General features: G+C 43.0%; 1 protein-coding gene across 1 annotated transcript in view; it reads right to left on the bottom strand.

The window, feature by feature from the left end:
• Positions 1-6,916, bottom strand: part of LOC147453940 (acetolactate synthase small subunit 2, chloroplastic-like) — an 86,930-nt gene extending 80,014 nt beyond the window's left edge. Inside the window, exons 1-3 of the mRNA XM_086515991.1 lie at positions 6,767-6,916; positions 6,354-6,582; positions 5,938-6,151 (exon numbers count right to left, since the gene is read on the bottom strand). Of these exons, the coding sequence (XP_086372117.1) occupies positions 5,938-6,151; positions 6,354-6,582; positions 6,767-6,803 (480 nt within the window). The 5' untranslated portion in view covers positions 6,804-6,916. The remainder of the gene's footprint in view (positions 1-5,937; positions 6,152-6,353; positions 6,583-6,766) is intronic.
• Between the last annotated feature and the right edge of the window lie 13,354 nt (positions 6,917-20,270).

Here is a 20,270-nt window from a genome sequence, read left to right as displayed (position 1 = left end):
GCTCTCTCTCTCTCCCCTACGTGCAGTTATGTGATGCCCCACAAGAGGGCTCCTCATTTGACTGATGTACAGTTGTGTGGGTTCATGCTTTTGTGTTGAGGCAAGAGCCTCCTTGAGCAGGAACAGAGGTAGCTAGCTGCTACTCCAAAGCAGGCACTGGTGAGGGTCATAACCTCACCATACAGGTGCAAAATCAGCGCTGTGTATGCGCTGTAATTTGACTGTTTTTTAGCCATACGGACGTCAGGACCATTGGGAATCGTGCCCCACTGGCAGAGGACAGTTAGGGGACTGTTTGGGGCTGAAAACAGGGCAAAAACCAGTAAATACAGTGTGCTGAATTTACTGTTTTTGGGCAGGAATCAGAGGGTATACGCCAGGCAAGTGAGTTCTAGCAGGGGAATTGGTTTCACGCAAGTTTTGGGGCTGTTATGCTGTTGAAATTTGGCCAAATCAAATGGTATCTAGGTGGATACACGTGAAGGATTCCCAAGACTTTACCTTGTGATTTACCCTCCTAAAGAATAAAGAAATACCGAAAGGGGCGCCAATTTTGGGGCCTACACGTTGTCGGTGTCTGCTCGGAGCATTCTAGCTTCCCAGCCGTGTGTGTGATTAAGTGTTAATTCCCGCTACAGGTCTCCTTTGCGAAGTGCTCCGTGTGTGTGTCTAAAGTAAAGAATTACGGGTGAAAGCCAACGCCTACCGCCCTACGGGCCGGTTTCAGGGGGGCCCTTGGAGGAGGGTTTGACAACCATCTGGTGTCGTATTCTTCTCTCTCTCTCTCTCTCTCTCTCTCTCTCTCTCTCTCTCTCTCTCTCTCTCTCGCAGCTCCTTCATTTACAGTGTCATTCACTTTGTTTGTGATCATTTGCACTCTCTCACTAAAGGAACGGAAGGCTCTCCCTTCCGTAAGTAAAAGGAACCCTTGAGCACAGTTCGGAGCACTCATCTTGAGCAAAGTTCAATATTCACTTCCGCTGCACCTTACAATACCGAAAGGGGCGCCAATCTCTGGGACCAATATCTCTTGGCACGTGTCACAAACTGCTGACGTGTCAAACAATACAGACGCCCGCAAACAACGCTGACTGGCTGACGGAGCAGCTGTACAGAACTCCGCGATTTGCGTTGATTAGCTAACGTGGCAGAGTGTACGGACTTCCACGTTTTACGCTGGCTGCTGACATGGCCTGCCTGTACAAATTTCCGCAATTGGCACTGGTGCTTTTCAGCCTTTGGAAGACAAGTTGCTTTTGAGATTAAAGTGCTTTTGAGTTTCATGCTTTTGGGGCTCTGCTTTTAGCAACCCTTGTAATCTTTATAAGTGACCCAAGGGGGTTCACTTCTCAGAGCATCTAGACGTAGAGTTTGAGAGGGAGCACCCGGGGGAAGTGACACTTTGCTCAAAGATTAATATAAAAGAAATTCTCAGAGCATCTAGACGCAAAGTCTGAGAGCGAGCACCCACGGGAAGTATATTTTGCTCAAAGATTAATATAAAAGAAATACCGAAAGGGGCGCCAGTTTTTGGGGCCAATATCTCTTGGCACAAAACTACGCCGGGCCGTGTCGACTCTTAAATTTGTGAAGTGTTTTGAAGTGAATCTCTGTTGTGTCGCGACAGAATCTTGAGTGGGGGTGTCCAAGTTTGTTAAACTAAATGCCTGAGAATAACAAGGCATCCAACTACAACATGAGGGCAACACAAGAGGGCGAGTCTACCAATAGAAGCGCACGCAGCTAGGCTTGATTGGGGAGAGCAACGTCGAGTGTGCTAGCTGGTAGTGGTTGTAGCAAAGGTCGAAATTGCAAGGGGCTGCTCTGGCGGCCAGCCAATGTGCAATCAAACCTTGGAAAGTAGCGATTTAAATTGGTCGCAATGCATGCTAAGACAACCCAAAAATTGAAAATTAAATGTTAGATGCATCGAAATTGAGAGAATAGGTAGAAAATTCACACTTCCACAATCCTTTGTTAGGTTATAGACTTATGTATGTATATATGCATACGTGTGAATGTATGTCGATGCGTGAGCATGCATACTTACATGTATGCAACCATGCATAAGTAGACATGTACGTCTATTTGTAATTAGTGCTTAACGTATTTTTCCTATTGGTTGTGATTACCCATACTGTACAATGTTTTTTATCATTTTTTTAGTATCGTATTTATCGTACCTATCCACCTTGTACGCAATTGCCACGTCAGTAGATTTTTACGGCTTGTTTTTCTTGCGATCAAGTTTGTCCAGATCCTCTAGCCCTTCTAGGGTATGTGCCACATCATCAAAATTTGTTACATACCCCCCTCTTATAAGAAGAGTAATCACCCTCGATTACACCTGTAAAACAAACAAAGGACAAAAACTAGCTCAGTAGACACTGACTCTATGTACCCATGCACCAAACTGCACACATCCAAAACTTGCACATGCCACAAAGATGACAATAACTGCAGGTTCATATCACATTTCTGTCGAGATCTCAAATACAAATCATGATCATTGTAACTTATTTAGCAATCACATCCAGACTACACTGATCCTTTCACGGATGTCTTGATCTACTAAATGTGGTCACGATCAAATGCATATCCTTTCTCACATTTTAGGCAAGCATTCCATCAACCATCCCCATGAGAGAGTACATTCATAGAGCATGTATTCCATAAATCAAACACCTATATACCTAAATGAATCCAAGATAAGCCCAGATTAACCCTTAAAGGAAAGTGCAAGGTATAGACCCATGGTAGTCAACCACAAGACAAATCAAACACTTAGTTCACACCAAAACACTGAGGTGCACACACTCAATCTAGTCATCTCATCTAGTATAAAGTGCACATGGATCACTATCTAGCTATCTCATCCTTTCGGAACTCTTGATGCATGAAGATCAATATCCAGTCATCCGTATCCAGTCATCTCATCCATATTGAAGTCTCAATGCACTAGAATCACATTCCTGACTCACTTAGCCATCGCATCCAGATCTCACCGATCTTTAGCAGATGTCTAGATGTCACGTGCACAACTAACCCTAAGTGCATGTCCCAGACACAACACACCACATGCACACACATGAACATACATCAACAAGAAGTTCAGCGTACTGAGTCCAAAGTCTACAAGAGTCCAAATATCATCATGCCCACTCTCGGTCTTGAAAAGATCAAAGCCATATCTATACTCTGGTCGATCTGGAGTCGAAAAAGGTTGTAGGAATCTTGTCACTTTGTGCCTGCCATACCTTACTTTCTGGCATACCAAACAATACGTACAAACTCATCCGCATCCTTCTCAAGTTGTGTAATAGAAGTATCTCTCAACACCCTCGTCGCCTCTATGTCCCTATTCCCAACAAAGGAGGCTCATGGCACTCCATCAAACACCTTTTACAATAAACCATGTGTCACCATAGTTGCAAGAAACACCCAGAAAGGTCCCCTTGGATGAAACGCCAGATTTAACCTCCATGACACGTTTCCCATTTCGAAACGTTTCAAGATTTCCAAAATGGCTATCACATGGCGTTTCAAAACGTTTCACATATATGAAACGAGGAGTTTCAGGTTGCTTAGCCGAGTTTAGGTAAAAGGACACACACCTAAGTAAACCTTGCAATCCATCAAATGGCAGGCAACAACCTATGTGGCTGTTGTATCCTCTATATGTAAATGGGGTGGCTTGTGTGATCCATGTAATGAAGTAGAGCAAGAGACCTCTTCTTAGTTGTTATCTTCAAGTTGCCATTTGCTTTCAGCAGCAAGATTCATTGTTCTTTCTTTACTCTTAAGTCCTATCTCTTGTTATAAAGCACTTATCCAACCTTGGTCTCTTGATATTGTGTTGAATAATCCAAATTTGTGTTTTTTGCATAGAAATAGGGAACTGCATCCTTGAGGCCGAGGGACGGACGGACGAGGACAAAGGCTGGAAACGGACCGGGCTGACCCATTTGCCGGTAGATCATAGGGCTTGCCGTCCAGAACGCCAGGGGGACGGCCAACGAACAAGTTTTATAAACCTCCAATAGCTGGAAAACAACTACTTTTTGGGGATCTTTAAGACCCTTTTACACAAGTTTTAGGTGTTTTTCTGGAGTCCTTTAAAAGAAGGCCTCCTTAATGCGATACTCAAACCTCAAGCTCAAGCTCTTGAGTCCTATACTTTAGCTCAAGTCTCAAGCCTCACTTGTAAGCTCACTTGGGCCTTGGCTGTTGGTGGCAAGCTCTCAAGCTCCCTCTACTCTCTCAAGCATCAAGCTCCCAAGGCTTGATCTCTCTATTTACTCTCTATCTAGTATCTACTCTCTCAAGCATCAAGGCTTCAAGTTCGACTCTTAAGGCCTGATCTCTCTATCTACTCTCTAGAGTCTATCTACTCTATCCGGATTCCACATCAATGGCATCCTCTCAACCCGGGACCTCTTGAAGACACCCCGCTGTGCAAACATGGACATGGTGGGATGAGGTGAATTCCAATGGCGAAGGCCAAGGTGGTGATGCAAGAGCTTGGGCTTGAAAGCTTTACTCCTACAAGAGGACCACCGATGCCAAGATAGTGTGCCGCCAAAAAAGTGCATGCTTGTCACAAGCCACTGAAGACCGCCTCGGTTAGGGCTCCCCGAGTCTAACCCTAGTCAACTGACATGCTGACGCAACAATTTATGGAATTTTACACTTCTGACGTGGCAAGCTCTATGGACTTCCACGAATTGCGTTAAAAGTGATGATGTGGCAATTTGTACAGACAGCCCATTAGCACTAGCTTTTGGAACACCAGATGTTTTTAGATAATTTGCTTTTCGTGTAAATTGCTTTTGAGGGCCAAGGGCCTTTAAATAAAAATTGTGGACTCTCTCTCTCTCTGTGGCATTGTATCGCGTGAAGAAGTAGAACGGAGCCACAGAGTTGTACACTATTCAAGCAATATAAAGAACTACCGAAAGCAGCGCCATCCTTTGGGCTAGTGCTCTCTTGGGATGGAACTCCGCCATTCCGTGTCTCGTGTGACATGCATCTCTTTTAGTTCACTTGTTTTGAAGCGTTTAAAGTCTGTTCAATCTGTTCTTTTCCATCTAGCATTGTACCACGTGAAGAAGTAGAGCAGAGCCAGAAAATTGTACACTATTCAAGCAATATAAAGAACTACCGAAAGCAGCGCCATCCTTGGGCTAGTGCTCTCTTGGGATGGAACTCCGCCATTCCGTGTCTCATGTGCCATGCATCTCTTCAGTTCACTTGTTTGAAGCCACCGAGGCGACGAAGAGAGGCCAACGTATTGCCATTGATCCTTTCACCATGACGAGACCGAGAGAGCAATCGGCGCCATGGAGATGAAGGGTGGCTTCAATTTTGAGGAACCTTTAAACTCTCAAGCACATCATCATGCTCCTTCCGCATCGGGTGTTTCCGTTGCCGATCGTCCCCATCGCCAATCCACCCTCGAAGAGAATTGGAATATCACATTCAAAGAAGATGTGGATAGGTTGGTGGCTCGCTTCTCTACTAGGACCACATTGCCTTTCATGCAGCTCGATGAGCAAAATTTCTAGTTCTATGCAACAACATTGCAAGGCCTCTTTGATAGCATACTAATTGGATTCTCTATTTGTAAATTCTAATAGGTCTCCATACTTCAAAGCTATGGTTACAAAAATTGGAGAGTATGGGCCCTCTTACGTGCCCCCATCATTGGAGCCTTCCTCAAAGTCTACAAAAGAAGGGCCAGCCCACAAACAACCACTACATGCAAGCGCGAGCACACTCACACACACACACAGACACACACTATCCTACATGTAGGTAAAGATCCAGGAGATATAACGTCTCACATACCATACATCATCTCACGTATTACATATGTAACCCCATCCTTGTTCTATCTTACACCACCCAAGCACACACTCATAAGAAACAGAGACATACCTGCAGGACATTGACGAGCTTGTAGAGCTGCTGCATCACTTGTTGCAGTACTCGATCTGTACCAGAAACCACTATTGTGAAGAGAGCCTTATCTTTGTTGAGTCCAACTGCCAAAGACTCAATGTTGTAGCCCCTTCTTGCAAACACCCCTGCAATGCGATTTATCATGCCACTCTCATCGCCAACAAAAACAGAGATCGTATACCGATTGACTCTGTTTTCATCCATGAAAGGACAACAACTTGTTAGCAAGATTTGCAAGAGCAAAGTAGAAACCAAAAGGAGGTCAGAAAATCCAGCTCAAAAAGAACCATAAAAGATTAAAGGAGGCTAATTTCAGTCTATGCATGTTAAGTAGTGCTTCAGTCCTTTTAAATGCACAAGGAGAGAGCGAAAAGAACTGCTGGTTCTCTTACTTGGAGGGTAATCTAGAAGGTAAGGAATCGGGAACTTTGTTAAGAGGAGTAAGGGCTTCTTCTGCCAGAGCAGCGCAGACTGCCCTTCTCTTGACCATTGAGATACAGTCCACATTTCGCTCCGCGTTAAGAAAACTGGAAGAGTACAACGAGTGACGCTGGCAAAGCCTCTCCTGCTGCTTAGAATGGGTGGATATGGCGGGCTTCAATATGGTGGCGGCCATACCTCCTGCAGAGTTAGTACTGAAGTGTTTATTGCAGATTTTGAAAGCACTTCAAACTGTGTGTGTGTTTGTGTGTGTGTGTGTGAGAGAGAGAGAGAGAGAGAGAGAGAGAGAAGGGGGGGAGGGGGGGGGAGAGAGAGATATGAGAATCTACAGATTCACCAATGGATATAGAAATGCATGGCATACTTTGTGTGCGCTCACATTCAAACTTGAGGTGCCCCATAATGCCAACTACATGAGAACATATTCTTCCTCCAAAACCAAATAGTTCTATGACTTATCCCTCTGTCGTCTATATACCACAAATGTACCGCACCTTGGGGATACGCTCGATCCCAATCATGGTGGCAACATTTATTGGCTAGTATTTGGAGAACAATGTATGTTCAAACATAAGGCCTTCATCCAGCAACTTTTGGTAGGAGCTTTGCCGTTGGATGATGGCATGCTCAAAAAAAGACTCTATACGACAATGTACCTCAGGTGTAATAAATCGAAAACTGTAAAGCATGCATTCCGGCATTGCTCATAGGTTCACACGGTTTCTTGCTTTGTGGAAGTGTTAGCTACAGCTTAAATTGTTTAAGTCCAACGTGACACTTGGTTTTGCAAAAGGCAAGCATACGTTGTGCAATTATGTCTGATCTCTTTTTCATTTTGGTTTCTATGATTTTCTGTGGTTCATTCATGAAAGAGGAATGTTGTGCTTTATGATAATGAGAAGTTTCCCATTTATCTTATTCCTTGGGAGGCTATAAAACTTTGAGTGATGGAAGACTGATGGGCACTTCCTTTTGGGAAGTTTAGAGATGAGACTCTGCACCTCATGTAGAGGATGTAATTGTCACACAAGAGTTGTAATATAACTTCATACATTAATTATTTATTTTTTCAAAAAGGGGGGAGAGAGAGAGAGAGAGAGAGAGAGAGAGAGAGAGAGGGATGAGGTGAAGAAGAAGAGAGAAAAAATATAATGTTGAGGTAAGTGGAATGAAACAACTCGCCAATGTTTTTTTACTTTTTTTTTGCCATAAACAGAGCAAAGACTGTGCAAAGAACCTCAAGCACTACGTGTGCCTCGAGGGGACAACTTTTATGGAAAGGGGTTGTACAATACATAAGCATGAAACCTTGATTTTTTCTTAACCATCATGCCATAGACCAGCGGTTTGTTCTCCCCTAGAGGCCATAACCCTAGCAGACGAAGCAACTTGATGCATGATTCCATTCTTTGACTTTTACAACTGACCCTATTCTAGATCCTAGCAAATAAATAAGCTTAGTGCTTTCATGCACGATATCCTTGAAGTGAGCTACCAGAAGTTGTCCTTCAAAGATCATTTGGTTTCGAGATTTCCAAATCTGTTTCATATAACAGTACCTTGTTAGTTGTGTGCACACTGGAATGGCTTGGTTTTGAAATTTTCTCCCTCCCAAAACTAAGTCATTCTTAAAGAATAGCACCTTTTGTGTCTCTTGCACCCATTTGCAAACCTTGACAACAAGACCCGGCAAGGAAGGCTAGTCTTCAAATAGATGCACGGTATTCTTCAACGAAGCTTTGCATATAGGCCCTCTCTCAAGAATCCCATTCCCAATGGGGATCAACCCCCTTCCAAGTGAAGATCTTCATTGAGCCATTTCCCCCCGCCCCCCCCCAATTTTGTTTGCACACTTCGACCACTTCTCTTTTGACCAATTCACTTTCCACAATATGATGAGTAGATGAACCAATCTGCTTTACAAGTCATCTTGTTATAAGTTCCCAAAGTTTTTGGAAGAGCAAAGATCCTGTCGTTGGGCCAATTCCAAGCTTTCCAATCAAGCCTCTGTCTTGGCGAGCATTGGGCTACTGCATAGCACTTATGAGACTCTACTCATTAGTAGCCTTACATTAGATTCAAAATATGTTGCACCACCAACTGGTCCATATCCTTCCAATAAAAGTTGATGTCATCTCAAAAACGTCCCAACTTGGAGATCCCTTTGTTATTCACCCTTTTAGAAATTTATCTCCAAAAGGTATTCAAGGATCCTCCTCCTAGCTTGGAAAACCAAGGGGTTTTAAATTTCCCGCATGCATCCCCCTAGTTTTAGAAAAGATCGGTTTGGAGGTAGAATTTTGTTATATGCACCTTAGCCTCCCTCCATGGGCCTCCTTGCGAGTAAAGCTTTGCTTTGTCAATCATATCTCGAGCCATGACCACCCAATTCAACCTTTTATTTGTCAAGGACACTGCTAGCTTTGTGTACATCACTTTTGTGTTTACTATTAGATCCACGACTCCAATGCCTCCTTGGTTCTTGGGTCTCACCACCCATTTCAATATTCCCCCACTGCCAAGAGTCATGTCTATTGTGTTAGATCTCCATAGAACTGTTTGATGGGCTTCAAAATTTCTTTCCTATTACATTTGTCCATTTTCAATAGAACAATAAGGAGTAGTGAGGTAATTCCAATCCTCACTGAGAGCTCCACCAACACTCTAAGTTTGCTCTTCTTCCCTACTCCTAATCAAATCAACAAGAAAGTAGTAAAAAGTGTCTACAAACACTGGCTTTTTGCTTCTTCTTTTTAATGAAATGAGTGTAAGGAATCGTGAAAGAGTTAATCACAGTTGTGGAAGGGAGGAGCGAGTGTTCCCACCTTCTCATCTTACTATTGATTTTGGTCAAGACACGGCCGAATCTTCGTTTTTCTGAAATGTGCACCCCAAGAGGCACCCTAAGGTATCTCAAGACATTCTCACTGGAGACAATTTTCCTCAAATGAGTCGATTTCAATGAGTAATATCAAGCTTGATTTTTCAATGATGCACTTAGAGCTTGATGCAGTAGAAAACAGTTGGATGATCTTGATTTTCTTCTTGACATCTGGGAGTTTGCTTTTATGAAGAGCAAAGAATTGTCCGCAAACAATTTTGCCAGCAATTGTTTGCCCCCGAGGAGTGAAGTCACAAGTGGATGTGAACGGATAACAAAGAGGAGCGGGGCAAGTGGGAGGTGATTACTTTGTCTAGGATTGAAGTTTTGAAAAATTGTGAGCAAAGCTTGATATTGCAGCAGCTAACGAGTTGTGAAGGGGTAGATATTCTAGCAAATCTCATAGTAATTAAAGATCTCCAAATTGAAAGCAGGTTTCAACATCAAATTGGAGAGCTTTTGGACAACAGACAACAAGCTTGGAAAGCTGCAGAGAATGGAGCAAGTCAAGAAAATCTATAGTCAAGCTCGTAATCGGACTGGAATTTTTTTTCTTTAAAGGATTTGTAGCGCTGGATTAAAAGCAGCGGAGAGAGCAAGCTCAAAATCAAGCAGGCAGCACTGTGTAGGCAAACTCAAGCAAGCAAAGATTGAAAGCTTGGAAATGCTTGGAGCTCATGAGCAAGTTGTGCATTTGAAGCTTAGAGCAGCGAATTTAGTTAAGTCTGTAACCTACGGATAAATTTTGAGCGCTTTGAACGTCGCTGATTTCAAACACTTTGAACTTTTCAATGGCTACTGTTGCTGCCACATCAACAACAACACTCCAAATTTATCATTGCTTGAGTTTGCAAGGCATCGAGTAGTGAGCTTAGTCTACAGGGCATTGAGCAGTGAGCTTTGCAGGGATGTGAGAATCGGGAAGAGAGCAAACAAGCATAGGAAAATAGCGCAAGTTGCAAGACGGGTAGAGTGATTAGGAAATTCACACACACACACACACACACACACACATATTGCACATCAGCATCGAGCAAGGAATAACAATTTTTTTTGTTTAAGGTGTGTGTGAGGGTGCGTTCACACACACACAATCTTAGCATAAAGTTTGGCCTCAATTGAGAGAGACAAAGAGGAAGTCCTCTATTCAACACTACAAAAAAACAAGGCCGAGAGAGCTTCAGATTCTCACCAATTCCCAACATTGGAGAGATAGATCATGGGAATGGTACACGCATGAGGCTGAGCTTGGGTTTCAAAAATTGCAGCATCAACATCGGCCTGACACAATCGGCTTTTTTCTTGAGCATTTTCCCCATCATTGGCGTTCTCACGGATGAGCGATTTCCCGTGGACAATAGTGCTCATGACATGCGCGAGTGAGGTGCCTCTATCATAAAAGAGTGACACTCGGAATTATTGGCATCAAGCACATCGGTCACATTTTCAACACGGTTTTGGCTTTGGTCTTTGGTGTTTTTAGCGTTTCCATTCCACGACGAAAAACTGACATCAAATTCCTAGTCTATACCGACATGCAGGTTTCGAGGGGGCTTTTGAGCCCACATCTACCAATTTCTCCATATTTTCAGACACTTATAGGCACATCGCCTTCACAGGTATTCTTGGTAGCACTTTCGGCCGCAGTTTCTCTATGAATGGCTATGCTTTGATAGATGCACCTTTTCTTGAGCACACACAGTGCTATTGAGCTCTTTTGAGGGTAGATATCCTCGCATGGATTTTATTTACTGCATGCAACAATTCTTGGTGCCTGTTTGTGCGTGATTACACATGTACATTGAGTTACAGATACTGCGTATTGTACACATTGTGGAGCCATTTTTGGTGTTTTTTTGGCAGTTACTCGGTCGTTTTCGAGATTCGGTCTATAAGAGCCCTTTCTGAGATTGTGGCTAGTCATTGAGTCTGCATAACCTTTTTTGTGAGGGCCGTTGTGTGAGGTCTTTTAAAGCCGAGCATTTGGGGGCATGTTACCCAGTGTGAGGTGGATTAGATCACTAGAGATCCCTTTTGTGGCCTTGCCATAGGTTATGTATAGATTTATATAGGTGCTTTTGATGCCGAGTTGGCGATTATACGTGCTCTGTCAGTGGTTTATGCTACCATTTTATGTGAGTACATGATTTGAGATCATTTGATATTGTATATGCATTGTGAGTACATGATTTGAGATCATTTGATATTGTATATGCATTGTTTTACATTTGTTTTGGGTTGAGATTGAAGAGTGCATGTGTGCGCAATGCGGATGTGGTGTGGTGTGCGCGCGCAAGAAGGGGAGAGTAGACAATGTGTGGGTGGAGCAAGACTCTAATGATCTACTCCTTATTGTTGTATATATGTACACATATTAAGGTGAGCAATGGACGCGCTTCTTTACTCCAACAATCTTCCACTTAAAGGTGAATGTGCCAATAAGTGGGTCCTACTAGAGAAACTAGTAGTATGTACAAGAAAACAGGTGAGATACTTTCTCAACCTATGCCCACTGTCTCACTTAGTCGATCTACATGCAGTTGTATCGGCTCTAGCGATAGGCGAGTGTGTATGTAAATCCTGCAAACTACTTTGTATGGTCTACAAAACTCCACTATGCCTCATGCTAGTGTCAGTCACCATACGACTCACAATCCCTGTTGCAAATGCTCCCATTGCAGCTGCTAGGTCGGGCACCGACACTAGTAGGTTGTACATGAGACGCCCGAACGCTGCCTAAAATCTGCACAAACCTGGTTGTGCTCACATCCCTTGCAATCGTTGCATCATCAGGACTATCCATTGCATATGGATGGATCAACATCGACACTGGGATGGCTATGTCCCTCTCACTCATAGGTGGAACTCTACGTCCTGGCACCAACTTATCAACCTCCAGCATGATCATATCAAAGAACTCCATGCCTGCCATCTCTGCCTGTGTCTTTAGGGAGTAGACCCGCTCTACCTCTGCCTGCACAGACTCTAACAAAAGCCGTTGTGTCTAACTAGAGCATTGCCGCTCTATCTCTATCTTTATAGAGTCTACTGGCACGTCATGCACATCTAAATGCTCAGTTTCGTGAGCATGGTGGAGCTCGCCCGCGAAGAGACATGTCTCATCTCTCTCTCAACGCATGCGATCAACAAAACCGAGACCATGCCGTCTCAAATCTCAGACACATACATAGGATATACCAAGCCATTGCGGGCTCCTCAGGCAATCATTAATGAACCGCAATGCATCTAAAAAGACTACTCTCTGAGCAGTATCTGACACCCTCAATCTGCTAGCTGTCTCACTGAGATCAAGCTCTATCTTAGCTGAGGAACGTAGCGCACATGCGTAGCGTATATGATGCACCACTAAGCAATGACAAGCAAACATCTCTTGCACTTGCAATATCAAACGTCGAACCATCGACCAAGTGCACACAACCAAAGCTCCCACTAGAGAAGGTGCTATACCACTCATGATGTGGTGTGATGTGGAAAACTGCATCCTCATCTAACAACCAACGTGGAGAAGTGTCACCTCTCAAAGACATGTAATCAGGAGGAACGCTAAAGACAAACGTGACATCATCATCACTATCATGTGTCAAAACCTCATCTGCACCATTGATAGATCTCCACTGTTGTCTCATACGTCTGAAACAATGGCGCTAATGTACCCTGTGTGACCACAATGCCAACATCGCATGTATCGGAAACTACGAGACCGTCATCTCTCATGAGTCATCACTGTAGACTCTAAACTGTCACACATGTCTGTTAACTGGATGCCAAGAAACCAAACAATGGCAAGAAATCCTGGGAGAAATCTTGCAGAGTCTCCTCTGTAAACTGAGCAAAAAAACTCAAGTATAATCTCTACCATAAACCATGCCAAAACTAGCAACAAAGTGGGAGATAAATGACCACTAGACAATCATGGAAACCATGGTGAAATGCAACAAACCCGATGCTCGAATATGCATAAAACAACTCCACAGTCTGCAAACTGCGGGCATACAATCTAGGACAAACAACTCAACTGAGCGTAAAGCGCATAACAATATACGCAAGTAGTGAGCAAACTAGCTCAAAATGCATTCCTCAAGAGAAACTACCTGCAAAAAACCTGTGAAACTTGTGGTTGTGTGTCTATAGCCACACAGGCATACGCAATCCTCACTCCTGTGAGAGTGGGTACAAGAACACTAAACCACATCCAAGTTGACAAAACCTGTCAAAGTGGGAGTCAAACTTGACCACTAAACCATCAAAGAGAAAAACTGCAGATACGCATAGAACATGGCGAAAATCTGGGAAAAATCCGACAGTTTCCCCTGAAAACTGAGTGAAAACTCAAAAAATCTCACCAATACCATGTAGAAGATCCACAAAATAGTATACATAAAATGCCAAAAACCTGGCAAACAAGCTCACTCCTAAAAAAGTGGCTCTATGGACGTGTACTTGTCTAAAAATGCTGCAAACTTGTGAACCTTCTATTTGCGAGCTATACCTAGCTCACGTTGTATCCGCAAATGCATACATGGCATGAAACTGCACAAAACCGTGATGAAACTACTCTCTGAACTGACCCACACAGTCATACATTGTATGCACTGCAAGAAAGCACAAACAGTGAGCAAAGTGGTTGGTAATTTGGCACGCTACCTCATCGATTGGAAAAACACGTTGATTGAAAACCAAACACAAAGCACGACTAGATGCTTGTGGTCGAAATCATCGTTTGAGAGGTGCGCTCACGGAAAAAATTGCTCCAAAATGGACCATCAAAGTCGCTATGCATCGGTATATGTAGTCAAAGCTGGAAAATGGGACTCGTCAAAACCGAAATGCTAGATTGAGGCCAAGATGCTGTGGAATGTCCGGCAAAGAAAATCCGCTCCGGACTGACCACGTGGGAAGGTAGTTGCTGGCGAAGCTACATTGGAGGAGAGATGAAATTGCTCTCACTCGCTCTCACTATGTCGGAGTCAAGAAAAACCTGGCCGGTGTTGCCTTTTGCTGCTGGACGGAAGCGATCGCCAAGGTCATAGCTGTCAATGCTAAGAAGAATGCCAAAGCCAAAAAAAAACCCACCAAATCTTTGTCGAAACCGATGCACTGACTGATGCCAATCGTCTATGCCGAGAAGAAATTGTCCAGGAGATGCTCTCTCAACCGGGATGCTATAGCTCTCCAATGTCAAGAGCTAAGGTTGAGAGTAGAGGCCACCGTGGGGAGTCAGGTTGATGCCAAAAATAACGTCGAAATGCGAGAAAAAAAATTCTCCCCCCTATCTTTCTTTTTCCTTTCCGTTTGCGTATTGATGTCGGCTCTCTAATCTCTCTTCACACTCTCTATCGCTTTTGAGAGTCACGTGTGTGTGCGCGCGCGCGTAAACACACGCTAAGAGTGTAAGACCAAGGGAAAACTTAGGGGGGTCATGACCTAGGCCAAGGGCCGACTGTTAGGTGTGGACATGGATTTCTAAATACGGATGGCCAAGGGCCTATATAAAGGGTGGTAGGGCCGATGAAACGTGATGGTGGTAGTTCCCTCAGTCTTACATTGGCATCAGAGCTAGGCTAATTTTGGGGGGAAGGGTGTGGTCCTCTTCACTTGTTTGCTTGATTTTGCATGCTCATTAAAAACTTGAGCAGTGGAGAAGAACCCTTGACAGGCGAGGAAGGCATAACTGGAGAAGCACCACGTGTGCAGGGCCGCTTGTGGTGGGGAGGGAGCAAGCTCGACCACCAGCAAACTCAGAGCGAGAGGGCTTGTTGTGAGTGCGAGGTTGAGGGGAGCAAATCTTGTCACAGGCTCAAAACAACAGGCAACGCCCTCTCTCTTTCTTCTTGCGTCGTTGTGCCCACCATAGTTGCCAACTATGGGTTGGCTTTTCTTTCACACTAAATTGCCCAAGTCCATAAGGCCTTATGGCAATTCAAATTTGGTTAGAGAGGGTATCCACATACAAGGTCAACCCCCCCCCCCCCCCCCCCCCCCCTCATTTGGTCCTTGAGTCGGCCTCAAAGCTCGGCAAGCCGCCATGTTGGACGAAGGGACCAATGACGCAAAAAAGAAATTTCAAAAATTTCAAAAATTTCAAAATACACAAAAATTATACACATCTTCTGTTGGAAGACAAGGCAAGTTGACCAAGGAATGGTCATACGACTGCGAGGAGTTTCCAAGGAACATGTTATCCAACCAAGATACGCATCAAGCTTTGGGGATGGATTCAAAGATAGTGTAGGACACAATCGGGTGAATTTTTTTCCACATGCATGCACGACTATCCAAGGGATATAGTACTTAAAGATTGCGAACAAAATTTTGTATCGATGGAAGAAACTTCGTTGTGTTGCAAGGCATATTGGTACATCTAGGTACTCATGTTCTTTGCTTCAATTTCGCATTGATTATGCAATCATATGCATGTTCTTTAGGGTTGTGAATTTTGACTTGTGATGATTTCCACCTAAGGGGTATGTCGGCCTTCACCATGCATGGATTAATTGTCGTTACAACACATTTGTTATTGAACCTAGCCAATTCCATTTCTCTACATGGAATATGTATTAAGCGGTTGTGGATTTCAAGGAAATTCAACCACTTTCAAAGCTCCTCTCAAGCAGAGGGAGCACACAGTGTCCCGACGAGTGTCAATAGGTTTGGCTTATAGCAAGGCTAAGATCAACACGAGATTCTATGACGCTCATGAAATTTAAACAAGGTTGCTTAGCAGTAAGTGCAAGTGCAGGCAAGGCTTGTGGCTTGAATGGTAAACCTATGACTAGTATGGTCAAGGTACTCGGCAAGGCCGACCATTAACTACAATTCCACAAAACTCTCAAGCAAGTTGCTAGGGCTTGACTCCTAGGCAAGTTGTTTGCATGTGATGCACTCAGACAAGGATATGATCCACCCATTGTTGCCAAGCGTGATCCGACGAGTTTCACAGGTACATACGGTACATTATTGGGCATGTACGCTTTGTTTATGCACTTATTGTCCATATTTTTATGCTTCCACTACGATATTTTATTCGACAAGGTTGATAATTGATGAAGTTAATTTTCTATTTTGTTTAATCTACCATTGCCATAAGATACATTACGGGAGCAAGGCTCCATATACTGACACTCAAGAAACTGACTTGCGTATTACATCAGCTATTATATTTTTGATATCTCCTCCTTGTGCTACCTAGAGGAGGGGGAAAGAAATCCTTTCAAGAGCATGACTCCTTACATTGGATGCTTGCCAGGGAGCAAGCAACATAAGTACAGGAAGAACATCGAAAATCACATCGATATCCACAGCTATGAGTTGAATCCAATGTCAACCACCACGCATACGGGATGCTATGACTTTCAATGCTGCCATTGTAGCTTGCCAGGGAGCAAGCAACATAAGTACAGGAAGAACATCGGAAATCACATTGATATCCACAGCTATGAGTTGAATCCAATGTCAACCACCACGCATACGGGATGCTATGACTTTCAATGCTGCCAAGGGCAGTTGATAAGTATGTTAACTTCAAGTTTCAAGTTTGATCTTATTCACTTTTGTAGGAATTTTCACAATGCTATCTCTATCAATATTGGATAATCTTATGATTCTCAATAAGTTGCACGATTCCAACAAGGCCGCTTCTCTATGCAATTTCAACAAGGTTGACTCTTTTCTGCTTTGACATATGTGTGTCAACAGGAGAACCTGTTAGCTATGAGCACTCAGGTTGCATTCTATCGCATCCTTTTGATGAACGTATGCGAAGCAAGGCTTCACTTCAAGGCATTTTTCATAGAAGTTTCCAAAGTTTGGAATATGCTATTAGCATACGGACTTCGGGAAACTTGGCACCATGACTATTAGATTTTCTCTTAGAGGTCGGTATGACCCATGCCACGATGGCACGTAGGGTACATCCAATAGCTCTCACTTTCTCAGCATACATGGCTATGAGCCAGGTTCAAGCGATGACCACTCGTCTCAAAGGGGCAACAAGGTTAGTCAATTTCAGGTTGTGCTTGTTTTTTTGCAATTTAACCTTCCAAGTTCAAAAAGATTTCTTTACTGTGCAACGCAAAGTGCTTTACCAGATTTCATGTGAAGCAAGGCTTCTCTTATGTGCCAAGGTATTATCAATTGACTTCAGATCAAGGATAATGGCACAAATATTTGGCACTAAGTGGATATAAGTTCACAATTGGAGTTTGACAACGATGCAGTGTGATGCATCCATGCCATTAAATCATGCAAGGCATGTATAGTAGTAGCTCACAAAGTTGAGATTGTTATTGAAGCCAAAGGCTTACCAATTTAGTTTTTGATATGCACGTATGGCATGCAAATATGATGGCAATACAACCACCCCATCATTGAATACGCTTACACAATACCATCAGCTACTCTGTCTACGAAGATTTAAGACTGGCCGATCATTGTATATGTATATAATGGTGAGCACTTTACATTATTGGCTCTATGCACAAGGTGAATCCAATCCCACTGACTGTTTTTATGGGTAGCAAGTAGGCATGGCCTAGCTATCAAACAATTAAATCATGGGAAGACATGAATACATTAAGCGAACCTCCATGCAAGTAGTCTCTTCTGTAAACACTGGAGAAAATCTATTATGACTATTTTTCTTTGGGGCTATTTGACATCTTTCTCCTCGGTTCATAGAGGAAGAAGATTATCTCATGACTATTGTGAATAAGATTCCAACTGTAAAAGATCCATTGCTTAGTTACAACATTGATTATGTCTCTAAGAGTGGTTTTTTCAAGAGTATGACTCCACTAATACACAATCATTCCATAGGTGTTGAGAGTCATGATTTGAGCTCAACATAATTGTACTTTCAAGGAAATAAGTCTGCAATCTACCAAGGGGTAGTGGATAGATTCAAGGCTGGTTTTATGGTAAGGCACCTTGCCAGTTGTATGTTTTAGGTTTGCAAAGTGCACCTAACTATAGGTAAGTGAACGTTATGTTCAATCTCTAGGTATGCATATGATTTGGTTTAATTTTTTTAATATGCTTTGCTTGATTTTTTCAAGTCGGATGAATAAGTTTGAATGCTTTCATCCATTTTTGCTCTTCAGAAAGATGACAAGGTCATACAAGAGCCAAGAATTTTAGGCCGCAGTGTCCCAAATACATTCCTTCATTTTGAATGGTTTTCTTTGGCACATGTTGTCACATGGGATACAACATGGTCTAGGAACTGAAGGAGTTTAGTCTAGCCAATGTGGAGCAAGGTTAATGAGGGTCCCTCTCACTAATGTCGAGTGTTTCCAGCTACCTCCACGCACAAGTACATCTTGTACTTTAAGGATGTTCTTTTTTCAGACATCCTTAGTTGAGACATATTCCACATGTGGAGAATATGAGTCTTTAGGACTGACATTGGCGCCCGCTATTTCAATTATGTGTTGCAACAAAGTCCCTAGGTGCTGGTCAAATCCGTTTATAAGACCATTTACGCACGTCGTATCAGGAACAATTTCAATGGCCAGAAATTGTCGGATACCTAGTCAGACTTGTTAAGGCACAAGTGTTGTTAAACAACTTTATCGGATGGTTGTTTATACATGTAGCAAAGGCTCTGTTCTATTGATAAACATGTTTCATTGGTACTTAGGTGTGATTGATTTTCACGTTACATTATGGTCCAATGGAGGGCCAATGGCCGGGACGACATGGATTTGCAGGTTCGGATATGTTTTTGCTAAATGCATGCACATTAAGTGTTATTAGCCCTAATGTTTAGCAAAGGCTGGTTTGGAATAGCATGCACAATCATGACATTAGTTGCTTATAAATCATCTTGCACTCTATGTGCAATATCTCTATGCGATTACTTTTGGATCTACAAATCACCAATAGAGGTCATGAGTAGGGTTGGGTGCTTGTGGATCTTTCAAGTTAACCAAGATGGTTATTCATCACATTGTTGATTCCTCAACAATGTTGTACAACACTATGATTCCTATTTTACCACTCATTTGAAGACGATTGACTGTAAACAATGGGTAAAACATACCTCACTACTATCAGTTATCCAAAGAGGATAGATTGATTACAAATTGTAGGTAGATTACAAAGTGTAGTCTTATGCTAAAGGATATACGAAGCGAGTACGTTAGCATCAAACAATCCAATTAGAAAGAATGTATCGCTCTAAGTTGGAGTTTGCTAACCATAATGTAAAGCATGTTTGCGACTAGGTTTCTCTTCATGTTTAAGTAAGATTCTCAACCTTGAACACTAGTTATGGTGGGGTTGTTTACAGAGACAATAAGATAACAAGTCAAGGACTTAAGTTTTGTCGATGAGTTACGTTAGCCAGTTACTTTCATAAGTAAGTGAAAATAGGTACTCTTTGCGGTACATCTGTATTGTTATAACTGGTTTAGCGGGCTCATGTGGGTTCTAAATGGAGTTTACACGCTATGTTGGTTATGGGCCGGTTACACAAGACGGTTGCAAAGGGACAAAAATGTGGAAAACCAAGATGTTAGTCTCGATTTCCTTGAACCTCCTTTTGAATTGTGTTCTAAAAAAATGAACAATTGGATCCCTGACGGATGCCACTGTGGACAAGATCAGTGTTCTTATGAAGATACAACCACTTCTGTTTTTTCGAGGACGAAAATGCTTCTCCAAGGGGGGAGTAATGTAAGGCCAAGGGCAAACCCAGGGGGTTCCCAGCCCCAGGCCAAGGGCCAATTTCTAGGTGTGGACAGGGGTTTCTAAATACGGATGGCCAAGGGCCTATATAAAGGGTGGTGGGGCGGATGAAACCTGACAGCAGTTCCCTCAGTCTTACAGAGAGAGACATTAAAAAAAATAACTCAATTTTTGTTTTGATGTCTGCTTCAGAGCCGAGGACTGTGCGTGTGTGTGTACCCACAACACACACAATTTGCTTGCTTTTGCAGTGCTTACTTTTCTGCCCGATTGCTCTATG

Source organism: Adiantum capillus-veneris, chromosome 7, assembly GCF_014529385.1.
Source record: "Adiantum capillus-veneris isolate H3 chromosome 7, ASM1452938v2, whole genome shotgun sequence".
Lineage (NCBI taxonomy): Eukaryota > Viridiplantae > Streptophyta > Polypodiopsida > Polypodiales > Pteridaceae > Adiantum > Adiantum capillus-veneris.
This window is presented reverse-complemented; position numbering and strand designations above follow the sequence as displayed.